This window comes from Astatotilapia calliptera, chromosome 4, assembly GCF_900246225.1.
Source record: "Astatotilapia calliptera chromosome 4, fAstCal1.2, whole genome shotgun sequence".
NCBI classification, from domain to species: domain Eukaryota; kingdom Metazoa; phylum Chordata; class Actinopteri; order Cichliformes; family Cichlidae; genus Astatotilapia; species Astatotilapia calliptera.
Window position 1 is genome coordinate 16,348,196 of NC_039305.1, and position 20,270 is coordinate 16,368,465.

The 20,270-nt window shown below is 43.1% G+C and overlaps 3 protein-coding genes across 4 annotated transcripts; 2 read left to right on the forward strand and 1 right to left on the reverse strand.

The window, feature by feature from the left end:
- Positions 1-12: 12 nt before the first annotated feature.
- Positions 13-3,941, reverse strand: LOC113020842 (60S ribosomal protein L3-like). 2 transcript variants are annotated; one of them, XM_026165107.1, is made up of 10 exons: positions 3,857-3,939; positions 2,902-3,094; positions 2,388-2,556; positions 2,138-2,273; positions 1,301-1,487; positions 1,044-1,204; positions 780-881; positions 533-628; positions 326-445; positions 13-125 (listed from the first exon to the last, which is right to left on the reverse strand). In XM_026165107.1, the coding sequence occupies exons 1-10, from the start codon at positions 3,920-3,922 to the stop codon at positions 66-68; spliced, it is 1,290 nt and encodes a 429-aa protein (XP_026020892.1). In that variant the 5' UTR covers positions 3,923-3,939; the 3' UTR covers positions 13-65. The 2 variants fall into 2 exon arrangements, with proteins under 2 accessions (XP_026020892.1, XP_026020893.1); XM_026165108.1 differs by lacking the exon at positions 2,902-3,094 and having other exon boundaries at positions 3,857-3,941.
- A 936-nt stretch (positions 3,942-4,877) lies between these two features.
- ndufb10 (NADH:ubiquinone oxidoreductase subunit B10) lies at positions 4,878-7,535 on the forward strand. Its single transcript, XM_026165120.1, has 4 exons — positions 4,878-5,123; positions 5,399-5,537; positions 7,005-7,144; positions 7,394-7,535. The coding sequence occupies exons 1-4, from the start codon at positions 4,976-4,978 to the stop codon at positions 7,480-7,482; spliced, it is 516 nt and encodes a 171-aa protein (XP_026020905.1). The 5' UTR covers positions 4,878-4,975; the 3' UTR covers positions 7,483-7,535.
- Positions 7,536-9,248: 1,713 nt separating this feature from the next.
- On the forward strand, positions 9,249-18,300 carry LOC113021535 (beta-1,3-galactosyl-O-glycosyl-glycoprotein beta-1,6-N-acetylglucosaminyltransferase-like). The gene is made up of 3 exons (XM_026166294.1): positions 9,249-9,278; positions 17,305-17,709; positions 17,815-18,300. The coding sequence occupies exons 1-3, from the start codon at positions 9,249-9,251 to the stop codon at positions 18,298-18,300; spliced, it is 921 nt and encodes a 306-aa protein (XP_026022079.1).
- Positions 18,301-20,270: the final 1,970 nt, after the last annotated feature.

Sequence of the window (20,270 nt, forward strand, 5' to 3'; positions counted from 1 at the left end):
TAAAACACAAAATTCAAGTATAACTTACACATTTTATTGTTTTGTAGGGTTTATAATCCACACTTTCAGGCCTCCTCTGGCAGAGGACCTGGCATTGTTTTTTGGGTGTCTTTCTTCAGAGGCCCCTGCAGGTAAACAAGAGGTCGGGAGTTAAAACACAGCAGGATAATTACAGATTTTATTATGTCATCAGTGGATAGTTTGAACATTTGAATCATATTGTGCTGTTATTTTGCCTCACTCGATCAAAATCTTTGCTTCCTGGTATTCAGTTGGGTTTTTTTGGTTGTTGTTTTTTTCTTTATGGTTGTTTTTTCACACTCACCATAAATGCTCTCTTCTCCTGGGCTGTCTGGAAGCGCCCATGGCCAAATTTGGAAGTGGTGTCAATGAACTTGAGCTCGATGCCTTCCTTGGACTTGCGCGATGTGTGCGTGAGTAAAGACTGTGAGGAGGAGCAGCCAAAAACGTTAAACTACACTTACACGAATGATACCTGTAAGAGCTGAAGACTTTAAATTCCTCACCCTACCTTTCGAAGGGTGAGGACACGTTTTTTAGCCCCGATAATGCAGCCTTTCACCATGACAAAGTCATTATTCACTTCACCATAGCGAGGAAAGCCTCCCTATGACATAAATGTAGTAATAAAGGTTAAAATATCTCACCTGATGCAAACTCTTCATTTTATATTACTGTTGATACATTATAAATATTGACTTTGGATACGAGAAAACTTTCATGCACAATATGATACTGTAACACAAAGCTGGGAGTACTATGGGGGTAATGGTTTTCTGGCTGATGTCATAGTTAGTAGACGCATTGTTCCGGATCACTTTTCCATCCTGGATGTGAAGACCCCTACCAATACGGTAGATCTGAAAAAACAAAAGAGGACATCAAGATTTCAATTATGGAAAACCCCTCATACTAATAATAATAATTCATAATACTCCTTATTTAAAGAGATGTTTAGGCAACCAACAAACATTGACTAGGTGTGTGCAAATATAATATAGTAAGTTGTTAAAGCTATAAACCTTTTTGTTGATCTCAGTGCGGTGATGATAGCCTTTCTGACCAGCGCGAGCTTCAGTGTAGCCCACACGGGCAGGATGCCAGGCTCCAATACAAGCTACCTTCCTCAAACCCTTGTGAGTCTTCCGTGGGAGTTTCTTTGTGTGCCAGCGGCTTGTCACGCCTATCAGCCCAAAGACGTAAAAGTCATGGTTGGACCTTCCGGTTTATTACTCATTAAACTTTTCAACGCCTGGAGCTGCCACAGCACATTTCCTACCTTTGAAGCCGTGACCTTTCGTGACACCGATGACATCAATCATCTCATCCTGGTAGAAGACGGCAGATACGGGCACAGCCTGCTCCAGGTGCTCCTTCGCCCAGTCCACCTTGTCCGAGATGGTACCCCCATTTAGCTGCACCTCCACGACGTGAGCTTTTTTCTGCCTTAAGGGCAACAGTCGCATCTGGAGGCAGATGGAAAGTAATTAGGGAAGCCTGCAAGCTGCAAACAGAAGCACCTCCCAAGTCTAAAACAACTATGTTGTTAAGTGCAGAGCTTGAGAAGCATACTGAAAAGCATCTTGCTTTCAAGTTACTATAATTAGATTTATTATTCAGCATGTGGCCATGTTTGAACTCTCAGATGTAACACCAGTCACTTGGAACAACTCTGGTATTTAAATGTGCATGTTGATGTTTTTTTTCATGAGCTGAGGAGGCTTGATCTTAGCAGGATTTTAAGAACTGAAATCTTGGCTGATCTTTGGCTTCATGCTGCCAACATAAAGGCAAAGACTCTGTGAGTGGCCTTCATCCCCTGTGAAAATTATTTATAAACTGCTATTTGAAACTGCCCTCCAGTGCTCCCCACAGGGTGATCGTTGTAGTCAAAGCCATCCAGCTACCGACAGCCAAGAGTTTGGGGATTTGGAGGCTTTTGTCTCTGTTGCATGTGGGCAGTTGGATAACTCTGACACCTCTGCCCCCTCCATGGGAGAGATTTAACAGAAGGAGATCAAGTAAATAAATATCAGTGATTATACTAGCCGATGAAATCAGATGGAAAACTAAAAACGGAGCTAATGTGATGCAGGATGGTGATTTTAGAACCTACCTGTGAGTGAACAATAACCCTGATGACTGAACAGTACTTCTTCATGGCATTGAAGTCTTTGTTAAGCTGCTTCTTGCCTGTCTCGTCCTGCCACTTCTTAGCATACTTAGTGAAGGCCTTCTTCTTGCTCTTATACCTGAAACACAGAAAAGCTCAGCACATATTGAAGGAACAACAGTGTGACAAGACCGTATGTGCGGGTCAATTACTTCTATGCACAGGAGAGCTTTAAATGATCACACACGCGTACCAGTTTTTATAAAATCTGCGCTTGCACTCGTCACTCAGGTGCTCAGCAAAGATGGTTTTCAGGGAGCGCAAACCACGGATCGTTTTGATGTATCCCACAACACCCACCACAATGACAGGCGGAGTCTCGATGATGGTCACCGCCTCAACTTCTTCTCGCTTTGATTGCTCTGTGGAAGACAGAAGGAGGCAGATCCTGCTAGGAAAACTGACAGATTCAAGTCAGTGAAACATGCAGCAAGTAAACAGAAGGTGATAAAAAGGTAAAAATATGCAAAACAAAAGAGACGTGAAGGAATGCATTTTAAGTTTAGCCTCAGCACAAAATCAAAGCAGCTTTCAGTTTTTAACACTAACAGCTTGAATGCAGCCTGAGCAATGCCCAGTTTATTCTTTCTGTATCATTTGATTTTATTCAACTTTCAATTTCTATTTACATCTCTAAAATAATGCATGCTATATACTAAATAGATAACAGATTGTCTAAAGTCTTGCATCCATCAATGTTTACATACTGAGGGCAGTGCGGTGCACCTCTCTCAGCGTGTGGGTCATGCCCGCCTTATATCCCAGGAAGGCAGTGAGGTGGACGGGATGGCTGGGGTTATCTTTGGGCCATGAACGCACCCTCCCCCTGTGCTTCTTGCTTCGCTTGCAAGGCAGGAACCCCATGTGCCCGTGGCGAGGAGCATGGAATTTGCGATGAGACTGAAAAGCCACAATGGAGTTGGTGCACGCCCAAATTGATGACATTTAGATAACCCATGGGTGTTTAGTGTTACTTTCATTTTTACAGTTACCATCTCCTTTTGATTATTTGTCAGGTCATAAACACACTGCCAGTGTACAACATAAGCTGATGTCCACACGTGTCCAGATGTGTACATTCGAATGTACACATCAGTGGTGGGAGACACCCACATCACTTTATACTAAAAGTGTAGCACACATTTACATAGCAAAACAAATTATTCATTTTAGTTACTGTATTATATGGTGACATCAGTCATGTTTTTGAGCAACTGTTTGTGATCATTTCCTCATTTTCTTTAACGTCCTCCAAATCTTTAACAGTGTTAAGTTAGCGGAACACAAAAAGAGTCATCTGTCATGATCTTCCAATCTGTTGCCTTTGTATTCAGGCCATGTGCTTCTGCTTCACTCTGTTTCTGTTTCATATCTGTAATTCAGAAATCCAAATAAAATAATTAAGAAAACTTGAAACGATGGTGTCTTGTTATAGGAAAAAAAAGGTCACCAGCGCAGTGTTCCACGTGCTCTCCTAAGCGTAGCCATTACTAGATTTCAGTGTGCTTCATACACTCTTATAAATTCAAAAGGTCAAAGAAAGTGATAAATCATCTCACACACACACACATGCACACATGTAGGAGGCAAAGACAGTCCAAAAAGTGCAGCTTTAACTATCCTTTAAAGAAGAAAACAACCAAAAACACAAGGAGCACTGACCATGTCTGCGGATTGTCCCAGCGACAGATAGAAAGAGACAGAAACCAGTGCAGATGCTAGAGTCATACATAAGATGACACACAGGGCTCTAATTTGGTGTTTGGCCCAGATGAGGGGACATATTCGCTTTCAAACAAGACGATCTCTGCCAAGTCCTGACCAGATAGGAGGAGGGAAGATGGTAATGTCAGAGGTCTGAGGTGGTGGGGAGGCCTAGTGGACAGGAACCGTACAACCAAGAAAGGAGAGGAGGAGGAAGAAAGTCTTCGCTGCCATGTGATCATGTGACCAATGTTGACCTGATTTAGTTTTTTCAGCCCAGGACCACTCCACACCGATGAATTCAGAAACTCATGTCCTTAAGAAATTGAGGGGGCAAGGGGATCCAGTAAAGAGCTGACACAGGACCTGAGAGATGCATCTGGCCCTTCAGCTGACCCATCTACTTTTTGCTGAAATGGTCTCAGTGGAAGGGGTGACTGTCAAGAGGCTATTTTTAGTGAAGGTAAAAAAGGTTGAGGTATGCTGAAATACACGAGAACTGCACTAAAAATCTGTGGCAACAGGTCTGGAATAGCATAGAATCCAAATTTGAAATTCTTGTTCAAGTCAGGTTCACATCTTGGTTCATCACAATAGACTGGATAGAAAGCTTACCTAAAAAAGTTCAGACTATATTAAAGAATAAAAGTTGTCATGCCAAGTACTGATGAGTACAAGTACTTTCAAGCACAATTTCCCATTTTCCTAGCAAAATATTGAGGAAAAAAAGGGCGGTTCAAGACTTTTGCATTCCAACTTAAGTTATCATAGTCGGCTCCCTGCCGCCCCCTACTGTAGCTAACTAGTACAACAGTCCAACCTGCAACCTTTACCCTTCGACCTTCATATTTTACGAAAACTGAAGTGAGCTCGTTCCAAGTTTTCTTTTGTTGTTTTTTATTTGTAATAATTCTAATTCAGTAATAAAGACTGGCATAAGGACGTTCGAACGCTTTTATTTGCTGACCTCTAATTCGCCATTATTTTGCTTTTCCTGCGCATGCGCTCCGTCCAAAGGAGACCTGTCGAGGTCGAATTGTAGGGGTTTTTCAGTTTTGTTCAAAACAGGGTACAAAAATGCCTGCAGACTACGATAAAGGGGCATACCCAGAGCCTCCTCGGCAGACTCCGGTTGTGGACAAACAAACAGCACTGCCAAACCCAGCTCTGATTTTGTCTAAGCTCTTCTATTATTCCGTGGACCTGCCTGTCACCACATTTAGAGGTAACTGGAAGCTAACTCGGCTAACAGGGTAGCTCTACAACATAGCACAAGAACTGAGGACGCTGTATACGCATTCTGGTTTATTTAAAGTGGTGCTTTTTCTTCCACTGAATTGTTTAAATCTAGATAAGTTACAAGCTTTGTTTTGTGCGAGTAGATGTCAGGTTTTGCGGTAGAAGTCCGCGGTTAGTTAGATGTTTATGCTAGCAATGTACAACCTACTCAGCCTGGACTGAGTTTATATGAGCTTTGAACCCTTTCCTTCCTTCGCCCAGATGCTGTTGACAGTATTCGGGCTAAAAACAAGATCGTGTACTACCACCAGAAGTTCCGTCGTGTTCCTGACCTGACGGAGTGCAAAGAGGGAGATTACCCCTGCTACTACGAGGCAGAGATGCAGTGGAGGAGAGACTAGTAAGTAACATACGAGTGAGATTCAGAGGGATGAAAACTTTTCACATGAATGCATTTTTTGTCCACCAGTCTGCACTTTGTAATGTTAATGACAAAGGAAAACATAGTTTTAGAGTTGTTTTGTAAACTAATTAAATTTAAGCAACTGAAATGCGTTTTGCAAATATATACAGACATCATTTATTGTGCATTAAAAGTCCTAAAGATGTTTCAACTTGAGTGGAGGCACAAGTGTAACACACACACTGTTAATGAATCAAACACATATTGCATTATGCCTAGGTAAAATCGTCTACAAAAACGCAAAATACTCACATCACAACCTCATCTTTTAGGCTTCATCTTTGTCAAAAGGTTTGTGGGCATTTTGAATAAATAACATGGTGCAGGTCAGGAAGTACAAGTTTTGTTAGCATGCCCCTATGACATCAAAAAAGTCTCATACACTGTTTTGTTTTGTTTTTTGTTTTTTTAATCAGTAGGGTGGAAAGTAACCGAGTTAATATTTACAAAGCTCAAATTCATTTTATAAAGAAAATGTGTACTGTATTTAATAAATAAAAAATAAGGTTAGGCTTTGGTTCATATTATAGATGAATGAATATATAGTGAAATTGCATGCAATGTCCTCTCAATACAAAGCTCTGGGGGACAAGAGGCTTACAATATGTCTATTTAAAAAACAAACAACTGTATAAAGCCTATAATATATGTACAAGCCTGTAAAAGTAAACATAGAATTTATAAAATGTCTAAGTAAAACATAGATCATGCCAAAACAGGACATGTCATGTTCTACAGCCATTTATTGCACGATTTGTTTTTCACTTTACAAAATAGCTTTTGGTTAAAAAAAAAAGTTTTTGTTTTTGTTTTTTTCTCACTGTTTCTACTGTTCTGAAAAGTTAAAACAGTGTCTGGGGTGGGGTGGATCTTTCATGAGGCTCTGGGCTTTTTTCTTTATGTGACAGGATACTGACAGACTTCTTTGCGTTTGTGTTGATGCTTCTAAATGACTCAGAGCATGAAGCAAAAGATGTAACTGGCCAGAAGTCCCAGCATTCTGGCAGAGCAATACCTACAGCTCATCACCTGGCCAACACACCTTCTGCAAAAAGCATGGTGGTGACAGGATCGAGCACATATCCCCAAGCATGCTTTGGAGATTTTTTTGCAGGGATTGCATGAGTGTAGCCAAATATAGGAGAACATTAAAGAAACTGTGTTCACCAGAGTGCAGTAACATGAATAGGGGGCAGCAGTTCACCTTGTAGCACAATGACACAAAGCAAACTGCCAGTATGGTGCTTGCTGGCTTCAGAAACGGTCTCAAACAGCATTAGAGCATTCCAGTCAGCCAGACTGAAAGACACATAACAATTTGGGAGAGATCAGAAGATGGCAAGTCTGTCTGACAGACTTTGACAGAAAATGAAAATCCCCTTGTGTTTCTGTCTTGTCCCTCAGCAAAGTGGATCAGGAGATCGTGAAGGTGATCCAGGAGCGTTTGAGGGCCTGCCAGCAGAGAGAAGGACACAGCTACCAGCAGAACTGTGCTAAGGAAATTCAGCAGTTCAATGAGGTGACAAAGAACTTCCAGTCACGCTGTAAGTACTGAGCTGTTCCAGAGCTTTGATGTGTGCAGTTTATAAGCAATAAGTGTTCAGTCATGGCACACAACATTTATCATTAAGTGTCATTATTTCCAGCTTTTGAGTTTGTGAGTTTGCTTTTCTTTTCCTATGTAAAGGAGATTTGGGTTTTTGCATATTGTGATTTCCTGATTTTTGGAGAGCTTTTTCTGTTTTGCTGCACAGTCGCTTCATGTATTAAATTGTCATCTTTCCTCTTTGTAGATGGAGACCTGGGAGCTTATGCCAGTGCAAGGAAATGTCTAATGAAGCAAAAAGAGCGAATGATGGCAGCTCAGGCCCAGAATGCTTAAGAATCTCTCTCTCTCTCCTATGTAATAACTGTAAAATAAAGTTTATGTTAAATCACAACTTTCTACTTTGCTTTTTTTCACACAAATTAACTAAAGTGAATGAACTGCTGCATGAAATTTAATTAATGTAATTAAAAGGGATGGAGTTTTAGTATTGATCTGCTTGAGTGGCATTAAACCATACTTTGCCTTTGAGGTGTTCTCTTTAATGCAGGTTGAAAGGCAGAGAGCAAAAGTAAGTGAGAGATGTTAACCGAGAAACTATACTGTCAGTAAAGGTGCAAAAACTAGTCTGAAGCCAGAAATTTATACCATCAACTAGTCAGACATTCCCATTTGAGTATCAGAGCTGGCAAAAGTACAGACATTAGTTAAGTAAAAGTTCATAAACTACTGTTAAAAAATATTCCACTAAAAGTTGAAGTACTGACTCAACTCATTTACTCAAGTAAAAGTAAAAAAGTAGCTGAAGGATGTTTCTTGAGATTACTCTATTCTGTAACTTATCTGTTAATAAAATATACCATGTTCTGAATGAGAGATTTGCAAAACAAATTAAAACGTACAGCTCTGCTATCACTTCCAACATAAATGAAGACAGGAAACTAAACAGCAGTGACGTTTGTAGGGTTACTGAAATTGGGTTAGCTGGTATATAATGATGTGCTACTTGATCGCTAGCGACACAGATATGTTAGCATAATATAAACTGAAGCTAGACGATGAACGCTAACTTTTTTCCACTCAAAGTTAACGTGAGTGTTCCCGAAGGTTCGGGACAAATGCAATCGCATGGCAGGATGCTGTAAACGGACCGAACTTCAGTCGGGAGAACAGCTGAGATAATCCATCCACAATACCAGATTAGTTATTAATATACTGCTGCATGGGCTGGGCTGTAGTTACATCATAAAGTTTTGAAAACTAAGCTTTAAAATGATTAGTGGTAATAAAACCCGAGAGAGGCCGACAGTGATCACTGACTGTTTTTAGGGCTTGTTGAGATTAAATAGAACAAGATACAAAGCATTAAAACATGTAAAAAACACAAAAGCCTTATTAAACACAGAGTAGTTTGGGCCCGGAAGCAGGATTCATCACGTCATCACCCAAAGACCGGATTCCTTCCATTTAGCAGTTAGTACGAGCCAAGCTAGCTTTTATCATATTGGACTAGAGCAGGGGTCAAGGCCCCGTCTCCTGCAGGTTTTAGATATCACCCTGGGTCAACACACCGGAATCAAATGATCAGTTCATTACCAGGCCTCTGGAGAACTTCAAGACATGTTGAGGACGCAATTTAGAGTCCCCCACCCCTGGATTAGAGTAAAAATAGGATGACAACCTCCTTGTGACGAGGGAAAGATAAATCTGTGGTTGTCCCGTGATTACACTGAATTTTCTTTTTTGTTTGATGACGAACTGCAAGTAGTTCCAGCAACCAACTAAACCAACTAAAGGCCCAGATGTTGATCGTGTAACACCCTCAGCGTCTTTTGACTGCAGAGTAACTGCACAGATTGTCTGGTGGGAGGCAACCCATCTCCAAACAGTTGCAGCCCAATTTGGACTGACTGCAGTCTCTCAGACAGATTGCTCTGTCATGGTCTCAGCTGCAGGTCAGTCTGTGATGTTGGAGATCTTTGATAAACAGATGAATTATGAAGGAAGAAAAATACAATCAGTTTGATCCACCTTCTGGAACCCATCTGCTAATAATTAAATCATACCTGGATAGAAGAACATATAGAGGAACACTATCAGTGATGGATGGGCCTCCCCAGAGCCAGATCTCTGTGAGATCATCCTGACAGAGAACAGAACAAAAGGCAGAAACATCCAAAGAAGAGCTTTGAACATCCTTCATGAACCCTGGAGAACTGATCCTGAAGATCCTCACAGAGCTGACATAGAGCTGAAGAATAAAGGCACTCATACTTAATATTCACTCTGAAGCTCGTTAGAATAGTACAAGCTCTGTTTTTACTGTATATGCTGTATATGTATATCCATGTATGTTTCAATAAATCATCCACCTGCCAAGACATAAAGAATAATGGGTGGCTCAAGACTTTTACACAGTACTGTGTGTGATGACTAGTTTTTTGGGATCCAATCATAAAGTTGCACATTCTTACTAATCAATCGATCATCACTGCAACAAAAACGAGACACCAGCAGTCATCAGATTAAATGTGAGGAAGAGGAAGTGGGATCTTCAGATTATGTTATAGATGACAGCAGGTCATGCGTTTGTGTATTTGTGTGAACGTACGTGACACCCAGTGACTGTCTCGCTTAGACAAACACAACATGTTATTTGGAGAAATGACGCTTGGCCGTCTTTTGTCTGCATTTTCCATGGTAGGTGATTATTTAGCCGCTTTTGTGTTTTATTCTATAGAACTATCCATTCACCTGTCAGCTTTGTGCATTACTATAAAACTCACAGCAGGGGGGTCACGAGGGCGAAAATAAAGGGCAAAGGCTGTAAAAATAACAGAACGTGTACACAACAGCATTAAAGATAAGATGACAACGAGACAGAAACGTAAAGAGAGCGTGCCCATTAAGCTCATGACTCTGATCCGTTTAATTTAAACAGGAAATTAATGTTAAGGGTCTCACACACACACACAAACACACGCATGCGGCAGATTGTGTTAAAGTAAACACCAAACTAAACACCAACTCTGTGTGTTTCAAAAGAGCCCGCAGAGAAGAAAGGCTTAATTAAAAGTAATATATTTTGGATTGTCAATCTTTAATATGAAGTATAATATATAAAGCAAGCCTAAAAAAAAGAAAGGAAAAGACGATTAATTACATGTATTAAATGTACCCCGATTGTTCTCTGACAGGTTTGAAATGCAGAGCTGCATTATGGATCATTTATAGCCTTAATTTTGCTAAGCTTGCAAATCTTAATCTAATTTATTTGACATTAATGTGTAGGGCGATATGAATGTAGCACAGCATTTACTCTCAGCTAACCTGCCCCTGTCCTTGAATCTTTAAAATACAACTGAAGAACCAAAGAAGAGAAAAAAACCCCACAAAAACACAAGAAACACATACTGGAACACTTGTTTTCTGGCTGGCATCACGTTACTGTGGCCTAAAAGAGTCTAAAGGTGTTTGTGCAGAGCATTTTAAACTGCATTAATACATTCATGATGAGAAAAATCCCTGAAATCTACACCATAACCTTCCACGTGACCTGATGTGCACCTCCCATGAAATATAATTACACTTGAATGGCGTGGAAGGTTGGAACATAGGGTTAAAAGGACATAGATTTCCTGCAGAAGCCTAAATCAAACTTCAAGCACAGGACAGAAAGTGATTAAAACAATGCGTGTGTGTGTGTGTGTGTGCGTGCGTGCGTGCGTGCCTGCGTGCGTGCGTGCGTGTGAGAGACTTCAACACAGCAGCAAGCAGGTTCACCGAGGACCCTCGCGCTCACTTTTTGCATATATGTGTATGATAGAATTTGGAAAACACATCGGTGCAAATTGAAAGGCTGTGTCATAATATCTTCTGTTTTTGTGTTTGTTGGTTTGTTTTTATTTCGTTTTTTTTTTGCGAGCTGGTTATCAGATGAATCCAGAAGCCAGAGAATCCCCCGCCCTTCTCTGTTGGTCTCCACCCTGTGGAGCAAGCAGTGGGCACACCTCGCAAATGGGGGGCGCGCTTACTCCCCGCAAATGGGCAATAGAAAACCGATGCCTGTGCAATCCCCAAAATGCTCTATAACTCTTGTAATGGCTACAGATCCTAAAGTGTGAAACTAAGTTGTTTACTTAAATGTATTCATCTGAAAAATGCTGACAGGATGTGTTCAGATTTGCCTCACTCAATACTTTGTAACATAACCTTTGTTGGCAATAACAGAGGTCAAACGTTTACTATAGGTCTTTACCAGGTTTGCACACACAGTAGCTGGTATTTTGGCCCATTCCTCCATGCAGATCTTCTCGAGAGCAGTGATGTTTTGGGGCTGTCGCCGAGCAACACGGACTTTCAACTCCCGCCACAGATTTTCTATGGGGTTGAGGTCTGGAGACTGGCTAGGCCACTCCAGGACTTTCAAATGCTTCTTACGGAGCCACTCCTTTGTTGCCCGGGCAGTGTGTTTTGGATCATTGTCATGTTGGAAGACCCAGCCTCGTTTCATCTTCAAAGTTCTCACTGATGGAAGGAGGTTTTGGCTCAAAATCTCACGATACATGGCCCCATTCATTCTGTCCTTAACACGGATCAGTCGTCCTGTCCCCTTGGCAGAAAAACAGCCCCATAGCATGATGTTTCCACCCCCATGCTTCACAGTAGGTATGGTGTTCTTGGGATGCAACTCAGTATTCTTCTTCCTCCAAACACGACGAGTTGAGTTTATACCAAAAAGTTCTACTTTGGTTTCATCTGACCACATGACATTCTCCCAATCCTCTGCTGTATCATCCATGTGCTCTCTGGCAAACTTCAGACGGGCCTGGACATGCACTGGCTTCAGCAGCGGAACACGTCTGGCACTGCGGGATTTGATTCCCTGCCGTTGTAGTGTGTTACTGATGGTGACCTTTGTTACTTTGGTCCCAGCTCTCTGCAGGTCATTCACCAGGTCCCCCCGTGTGGTTCTGGGATCTTTGCTCACCGTTCTCATGATCATTTTGACCCCACGGGATGAGATCTTGCGTGGAGCCCCAGATCGAGGGAGATTATCAGTGGTCTTGTATGTCTTCCATTTTCTGATGATTGCTCCCACAGTTGATTTTTTCACACCAAGCTGCTTGCCTATTGTAGATTCACTCTTCCCAGTCTGGTGCAGGTCTACAATACTTTTCCTGGTGTCCTTCGAAAGCTCTTTGGTCTTGGCCATGGCGGAGTTTGGAGTCTGACTGTTTGAGGCTGTGGACAGGTGTCTTTTATACAGATGATGAGTTCAAACAGGTGCCATTCATACAGGTAACGAGTGGGGGACAGAAAAGCTTCTTACAGAAGACGTTACAGGTCTGTGAGAGCCAGAGATTTTCCTTGTTTGAGGTGACCAAATACTTATTTTCCACCCTAATTTACGAATAAATTCTTTACAAATCCTACCATGTGAATTCATGGATTTTTTTTCCACATTCTGTCTCTCACAGTTGAAGTGTACCTCTGGTGCAAATTACTGACCTCTGTCATCATTTTAAGTGGGGGAACTTGCACAATCGGTGGCTGACTAAATACTTTTTTGCCCCACTGTAACATGGAAGACAAAAAAAAACGTGGATTCAAGTGAATCCACTCAGATTTACGAAGTTAAACGACAGAGATTTCCAAACATGTAGTGTTGCTTTGCATTTCAGTCCAACATATGAATATTTTGTTCTAAAGTTCCAAAAAGAAGTAGCGTTTCACATGAAAAAAAAAGTGTGTCTGTGTATGTTTTCCTTACTCACATTATTGCTTGGTTCCAGGTGCAGTAATGGATGGACTGATTTGCATACCTTCATGAAAGGAACAAACATTAATCATTATTATTTTGTTGTTTCACAGGTGTCTGACAGACATTTTTAGCAGCTATCGGACCGGTTACCATGGCAACGGACCGGTAACCCATGGCAACGGACAGTTAACCCATAACAACGCATGTAAACGCATGGCAACGGACAGTTAACCCATGGCAACGGTCATATAACCCATGGCAACGGACAGTTAACCCATAACAACGCATGTAAACGCATGGCAACGGACAGTTAACCCATAACAACGCATGTAAACGCATGGCAACGGACAGTTAACCCATAACAACGCATGTAAACGCATGGCAACGGACAGTTAACCCATAACAACGCATGTAAACGCATGGCAACGGACAGTTAACGCATGGCAACGGACAGTTAACCCATAACAACGCATGTAAACGCATGGCAACGGACAGTTAACCCATAACAACGCATGTAAACGCATGGCAACGGACAGTTAACCCATAACAACGCATGTAAACGCATGGCAACGGACAGTTAACGCATGGCAACGGACAGTTAACCCATAACAACGCATGTAAACGCATGGCAACGGACAGTTAACCCATGGCAACGGTCAGGTAACCCATGGCAACGGACCGGTTACCATGGCAACGGACCGGTAACCCATGGCAACGGACCGGTTACCATGGCAACGGACCGGTAACCCATGGCAACGGACCGGTTACCATGGCAACGGACCGGTAACCCATGGCAACGGACAGTTAACCCATAACAACGCATGGCAACGGACAGTTAACCCATAACAACGTATGTAAACGCATGGCAACGGACAGTTAACCCATAACAACGCGTGTAAACGCATGGCAACGGACAGTTAACCCATAACAACGCATGTAAACGCATGGCAACGGACAGTTAACCCATGGCAACGGTCAGGTAACCCATGGCAACGGACCGGTTACCATGGCAACGGACCGGTAACCCATGGCAACGGACAGTTAACCCATAACAACGCATGTAAACGCATGGCAACGGACAGTTAACCCATAACAACGCATGTAAACGCATGGCAACGGACAGTTAACCCATGGCAACGGTCATATAACCCATGGCAACGGACAGTTAACCCATAACAACGCATGTAAACGCATGGCAACGGACAGTTAACCCATAACAACGCATGTAAACGCATGGCAACGGACAGTTAACCCATAACAACGCATGTAAACGCATGGCAACGGACAGTTAACCCATGGCAACGGTCATATAACCCATGGCAACGGACAGTTAACCCATAACAACGCATGTAAACGCATGGCAACGGACAGTTAACCCATAACAACGCATGTAAACGCATGGCAACGGACAGTTAACCCATAACAACGCATGTAAACGCATGGCAACGGACAGTTAACCCATGGCAACGGTCAGGTAACCCATGGCAACGGACCGGTTACCATGGCAACGGACCGGTTACCCATGGCAACGGACCGGTTACCATGGCAACGGACCAGTAACCCATGGCAACGGACCGGTTACCATGGCAACGGACCGGTAACCCATGGCAACGGACAGTTAACCCATAACAACGCATGTAAACGCATGGCAACGGACAGTTAACCCATAACAACGCATGTAAACGCATGGCAACGGACAGTTAACCCATAACAACACATGTAAACGCATGGCAACGGACAGTTAACCCATGGCAACGGTCATATAACCCATGGCAACGGACAGTTAACCCATAACAACGCACGTAAACGCATGGCAACGGACAGTTAACCCATAACAACGTATGTAAACGCATGGCAACGGACAGTTAACCCATAACAACGCATGTAAACACATGGCAACGGACAGTTAACGCATGGCAACGGACAGTTAACCCATGGCAACGGTCATATAACCCATGGCAACGGACAGTTAACCCAAAACAACGCATGTAAACGCATGGCAACGGACAGTTAACCCATAACAACGCATGTAAACGCATGGCAACGGACAGTTAACCCATGGCAACGGTCAGGTAACCCATGGCAACGGACCGGTTACCATGGCAACGGACCGGTAACCCATGGCAACGGACCGGTTACCATGGCAACGGACCGGGAACCCATGGCAACGGACAGTTAACCCATAACAACGCATGTAAACGCATGGCAACGGACAGTTAACCCATAACAACGCATGTAAACGCATGGCAACGGACCGTTAACCCATAACAACGCATGTAAACGCATGGCAACGGACAGTTAACGCATGGCAACGGACAGTTAACCCATAACAACCCATAACAACGCATGGCAACGGACAGTTAACCCATAACAACGCGTGTAAACGCATGGCAACGGACAGTTAACCCATAACAACGCATGTAAACGCATGGCAACGGACAGTTAACCCATGGCAACGGTCAGGTAACCCATGGCAACGGACCGGTTACCATGGCAACGGACCGGTAACCCATGGCAACGGACCGGTAACCATGGCAACGGACCGGTAACCCATGGCAACGGACAGTTAACCCATAACAACGCATGTAAACGCATGGCAACGGACAGTTAACCCATAACAACGCATGTAAACGCATGGCAACGGACAGTTAACCCATGGCAACGGTCATATAACCCATGGCAACGGACAGTTAACCCATAACAACGCACGTAAACGCATGGCAACGGACAGTTAACCCATAACAACGTAGGTAAACGCATGGCAACGGACAGTTAACCCACAACAACGCATGTAAACACATGGCAACGGACAGTTAACGCATGGCAACGGACAGTTAACCCATGGCAACGGTCATATAACCCATGGCAACGGACAGTTAACCCAAAACAACGCATGTAAACGCATGGCAACGGACAGTTAACCCATAACAACGCATGTAAACGCATGGCAACGGACAGTTAACCCATAACAACGCATGTAAACGCATGGCAACGGACAGTTAACGCATGGCAACGGACCGGTAACCCATGGCAACGGACCGGTTACCATGGCAACGGACCGGTTACCATGGCAACGGACCGGTAACCCATGGCAACGGACCGGTTACCATGGCAACGGACCGGTAACCCATGGCAACGGACAGTTAACCCATAACAACGCATGTAAACGCATGGCAACGGACAGTTAACCCATAACAACGCATGTAAACGCATGGCAACGGACAGTTAACCCATAACAACGCATGTAAACGCATGGCAACGGACAGTTAACCCATGGCAACGGTCATATAACCCATGGCAACGGACAGTTAACCCATAACAACGCATGTAAACGCATGGCAACGGACAGTTAACCCATAACAACGCATGTAAACGCATGGCAACGGACAGTTAACCCATAACAACGCATGTAAACGCATGGCAACGGACAGTTAACCCATGGCAACGGTCAGGTAACCCATGGCAACGGACCGGTTACCATGGCAACGGTCAGGTAACCCATGGCAACGGACCGGTTACCATGGCAACGGTCAGGTAACCCATGGCAACGGACTGGTTACCATGGCAACGGACCGGTAACCCATGGCAACGGACAGTTAACCCATAACAACGCATGTAAACGCATGGCAACGGACAGTTAACCCATAACAACGCATGTAAACGCATGGCAACGGACAGTTAACCCATAACAACACATGTAAACGCATGGCAACGGACAGTTAACCCATGGCAACGGTCATATAACCCATGGCAACGGACAGTTAACCCATAACAACGCACGTAAACGCATGGCAACGGACATTTAACCCATAACAACGTATGTAAACGCATGGCAACGGACAGTTAACCCATAACAACGCATGTAAACACATGGCAACGGACAGTTAACGCATGGCAACGGACAGTTAACCCATGGCAACGGTCATATAACCCATGGCAACGGACAGTTAACCCAAAACAACGCATGTAAACGCATGGCAACGGACAGTTAACCCATAACAACGCATGTAAACGCATGGCAACGGACAGTTAACCCATAACAACGCATGTAAACGCATGGCAACGGACAGTTAACCCATAACAACACATGTAAACGCATGGCAACGGACAGTTAACGCATGACAACGGACAGTTAACCCATGGCAACGGTCAGGTAACCCATGGCAACGGACCGGTTACCATGGCAATGGACCGGTAACCCATGGCAACGGACAGTTAACCCATAACAACGGACAGTTAACCCATAACAACGCATATATATATATATATATATATATATATATATATATATATATATATATATATATCAAACATTGTTGTCCATTAAGTCATTAGTACAGTACAGTTCCAGCAAAAACATTTCACAAAGAAAACTAAATTATTTTTATCCATAGGTGCAGAACTTTGAGCGACTACTGCGAGCTATTTACGCACCTCAAAATATTTATTGTGTCCATGTGGACAAAAAAGCACAGGCCTCAGTCTTTGCTGCCATCAAAGCCATTACTTCCTGTTTCTCAAATGTGTTCATGGTCAGCGAAGCTATGAATGTGGTCTACACTGGCTGGACACGTGTCCAGGCTGATCTTAACTGCATGGCTGATCTCTATAATACCAGTACAACATGGAAATACTTCATCAACCTCTGTGGTCAGGATTTCCCTCTAAAAACTAACTTGGAAATTGTGCAAGCTTTGCGTGCACTAAAAGGAGGTAACAGTTTGGAGTCAGAGGAAATGCCTCAAGGAAAGAAGGGAAGAGTGTCTAATGCTCACCGAGTAGTTGATGGAAAAGTCCAGGTACTTCATTTGGAGATTTTTTACATTGTATCATGTAGCTATTAATCAATTCACCTTGCTATTGTAAAAAACTTCACCATCATATTAACTTTTCAATTGTCCCAGCCAATAGGAAAAACAAAGGATCCAGCTCCCTTCAATCTGCCCATACTATCAGGAAATGCCTATATTGTGGTCAACCGAGGTTACGTTCGCAGTGTGTTCGAAGACAAGCGAATACAGGCCCTCATTGAGTGGGCCAAAGACACCTACAGTCCTGATGAGTTTCTGTGGGCAACAATACAACGAATACCTGGTGTTCCTGGCTCAACATGGCCCAACCGTAAATTCGACATGACGGACATGAATGCAATTGCCCGGATGGTCAAGTGGCAGTGGCATGAGGGGTCAGAGGGTTCCCTGCAAGCAGTATACCCAGAATGTAAAGGCCACCATGTCAAATCAGTATGTGTGTATGGTGCTGGAGACCTGCAGTGGTTGATTGAACAGCATCACCTTTTTGCAAATAAGTTTGATGCAGACAGAGATCCCATTGCTATCTACTGCTTGGAGAAATATCTGAGACACAAGGCACTGACTGAGTTAGTTTAGGTGGAGAGTTCATCATCTATTATAAAAGACAGTCCACATGGATACTTAAACTATAAACACATTCTTGGGTCATAATTGTCATGTGGACATAGATGTGTTATACAAGTTGAGGATGTAGGTAAAATATTAATTTCATTGTTACATTGTTGGGTTTTTTTGTCTATTTAAAATTTAATTATTATTATGCATATTTATATTTGAGCAGACAAATGTTGCTAATCTAGCATGGCATGTGAAAGGTTCATAACTCTATCTCCAAAAGTTGATTCTGTTCATCTGGACGTAGCGTTTTGTGGGAGAAACGTTTTGTCTCTCATCCAAGTGACTTCTTCAGTCTCAGCTGATTACACTTTGTTAGGCCACTATCCTAAGACATGATCAACTTGGGTGTCCCACCTGAAGGCTAAGCTTCTGCTAGTTTAGCTTTTAGAGTCACTGAGGGATGCAAGCCCCTGACAACGTTAAGGTGGCAATCCCTCAGGGGGAAACCAGAAAAACAAAACAACAAAAAATTAAATATCGCTCATCAGATTCTTCTAACAACTAAAAACATAATATTTACCTTAATTGGGTGGCCTATATCAAATATATTCAAGCCCAACTGTTAGGTTGAAATTGTTACATGTTGCCAATATTGTACTTAAATTTGTAAGCCTTGCCTTAAACTGTATGATCAAAGACATTCTTCTGTTTCTGTCCTCCTCCCCGGGCTCAATGGTGGGGGAGGTAATTAGTTATAGTGTTTAACTGCAGACATTGCATGTAAGGTTCTGGATGTCCTTATTTAGTGAGGATGTTTTACTTCTTGCCCTTTATGTCCTCACCTGTGCTTGCACCTGTGCCATATAAAGGGTGAGGGGAGATGACCCTTTGTGATCAGCAGGAAGTCACACAAAAACACCCACATCCACACAACACTCACTCACGTGCACATGCATATACGCACACACGATTGCATATGCATACACACACACACACACTCAGTGCCCTAGTTTTATGATGCACCATAGGGGGGGGGGGGGGGGGGGGGGGGGTTTATAATGTGTGTTTGCATAAGCTGTGTGTCACAGAATAAAAGGCTGCAGGGGAAGCTGGGTTTTTGGAGTGGTCTGAGACTGAAGGCAGAGGTGCTGCTCTGAGATCCTCCCCTTGCTAGCGAGTAAAACTGGTTGAGCTGTCTTGCTTTGTTCACAGGAATAAGTCTGAACTAGCGGGCCTGCTGAAGTGCAGACCCAACACCTACAATAACACTTTTCAGTATTTACAATATTGACAAAACTAAAAAGGGTAGGCCACGTTATAAAAAAGGCAATTCAAAAACTCTTGGTTAATTATCTCACGAGTCACTTTTACTCCCGTCAGCCACCACACAGACAATTTCTTTGTTTATGTCACGGGGTGAAATGGACAAGTTCACCTAAGTGTTTTTATTTTGCATGTGTTGCATGTGCATGTGTTTTTTTAGTTTCAATATTTTAATAATGTACAGTGTTTTGTTCTTATATTTTATTGCATGTTTTATTGTGTCCTGGGGAGACTACACCCCCTCCTGATCACTAAGGAGGTCACAGAGGCCAATAAGAGGGCCTGGCAGGACAGAGAGCAAGAGAGTAGTGGTGCACTGGATCACGGTTTATTCATAATCCGAACTGATCCCACTCCACGGTTCAGCGCGCACGTGATCCGAAGATTCGAAAAAGAAGAAAAAAAAGTATGTGTATGGTGCACGTGGTGGGTCTGTCAAGCGATAGTTATGGCCAGCGATAGTTATGGCCAGCGCTAGCGGTCCAAGTGGAGGAGCAGAGGAGTTTGCGGAATTTAAGCAGCCCTTTGCTGCCCAATCCGACCGGGCTAAAGCTATTACAAAAGCTATTGGTGTGTTTAGCTGCAGACGGGAGGCCGTATTCCGTTGTGCAAAACAAGGGGTTTAAACTATGATGAACGTGCTTGAGCCACGCTATGATATCCCA

Excerpts from the sequence above, each read along its gene's own strand:
- LOC113020842 (XM_026165107.1), bottom strand. The coding sequence starts at position 3,922 with ATGACTCTAGCATCTGCACTGGTTTCTGTCTCTTTCTATCTGTCGCTG. Across the intron at positions 3,095-3,856 it reads TGGGACAATCCGCAGACATG|TCTCATCGCAAATTCCATGC; the intron begins GTCAGTGCTCCT and ends GTGGCTTTTCAG. Across the intron at positions 882-1,043 it reads GCACTGAGATCAACAAAAAG|ATCTACCGTATTGGTAGGGG; the intron begins GTTTATAGCTTT and ends TTGTTTTTTCAG.
- ndufb10 (XM_026165120.1), top strand. The coding sequence starts at position 4,976 with ATGCCTGCAGACTACGATAAAGGGGCATACCCAGAGCCTCCTCGGCAG. Across the intron at positions 5,124-5,398 it reads GCCTGTCACCACATTTAGAG|ATGCTGTTGACAGTATTCGG; the intron begins GTAACTGGAAGC and ends TCCTTCGCCCAG. Across the intron at positions 5,538-7,004 it reads ATGCAGTGGAGGAGAGACTA|CAAAGTGGATCAGGAGATCG; the intron begins GTAAGTAACATA and ends CTTGTCCCTCAG.
- LOC113021535 (XM_026166294.1), top strand. The coding sequence starts at position 9,249 with ATGGATGGGCCTCCCCAGAGCCAGATCTCT. Across the intron at positions 9,279-17,304 it reads CTCCCCAGAGCCAGATCTCT|GTGCAGAACTTTGAGCGACT; the intron begins GTGAGATCATCC and ends TTTTATCCATAG. Across the intron at positions 17,710-17,814 it reads TAGTTGATGGAAAAGTCCAG|CCAATAGGAAAAACAAAGGA; the intron begins GTACTTCATTTG and ends CAATTGTCCCAG.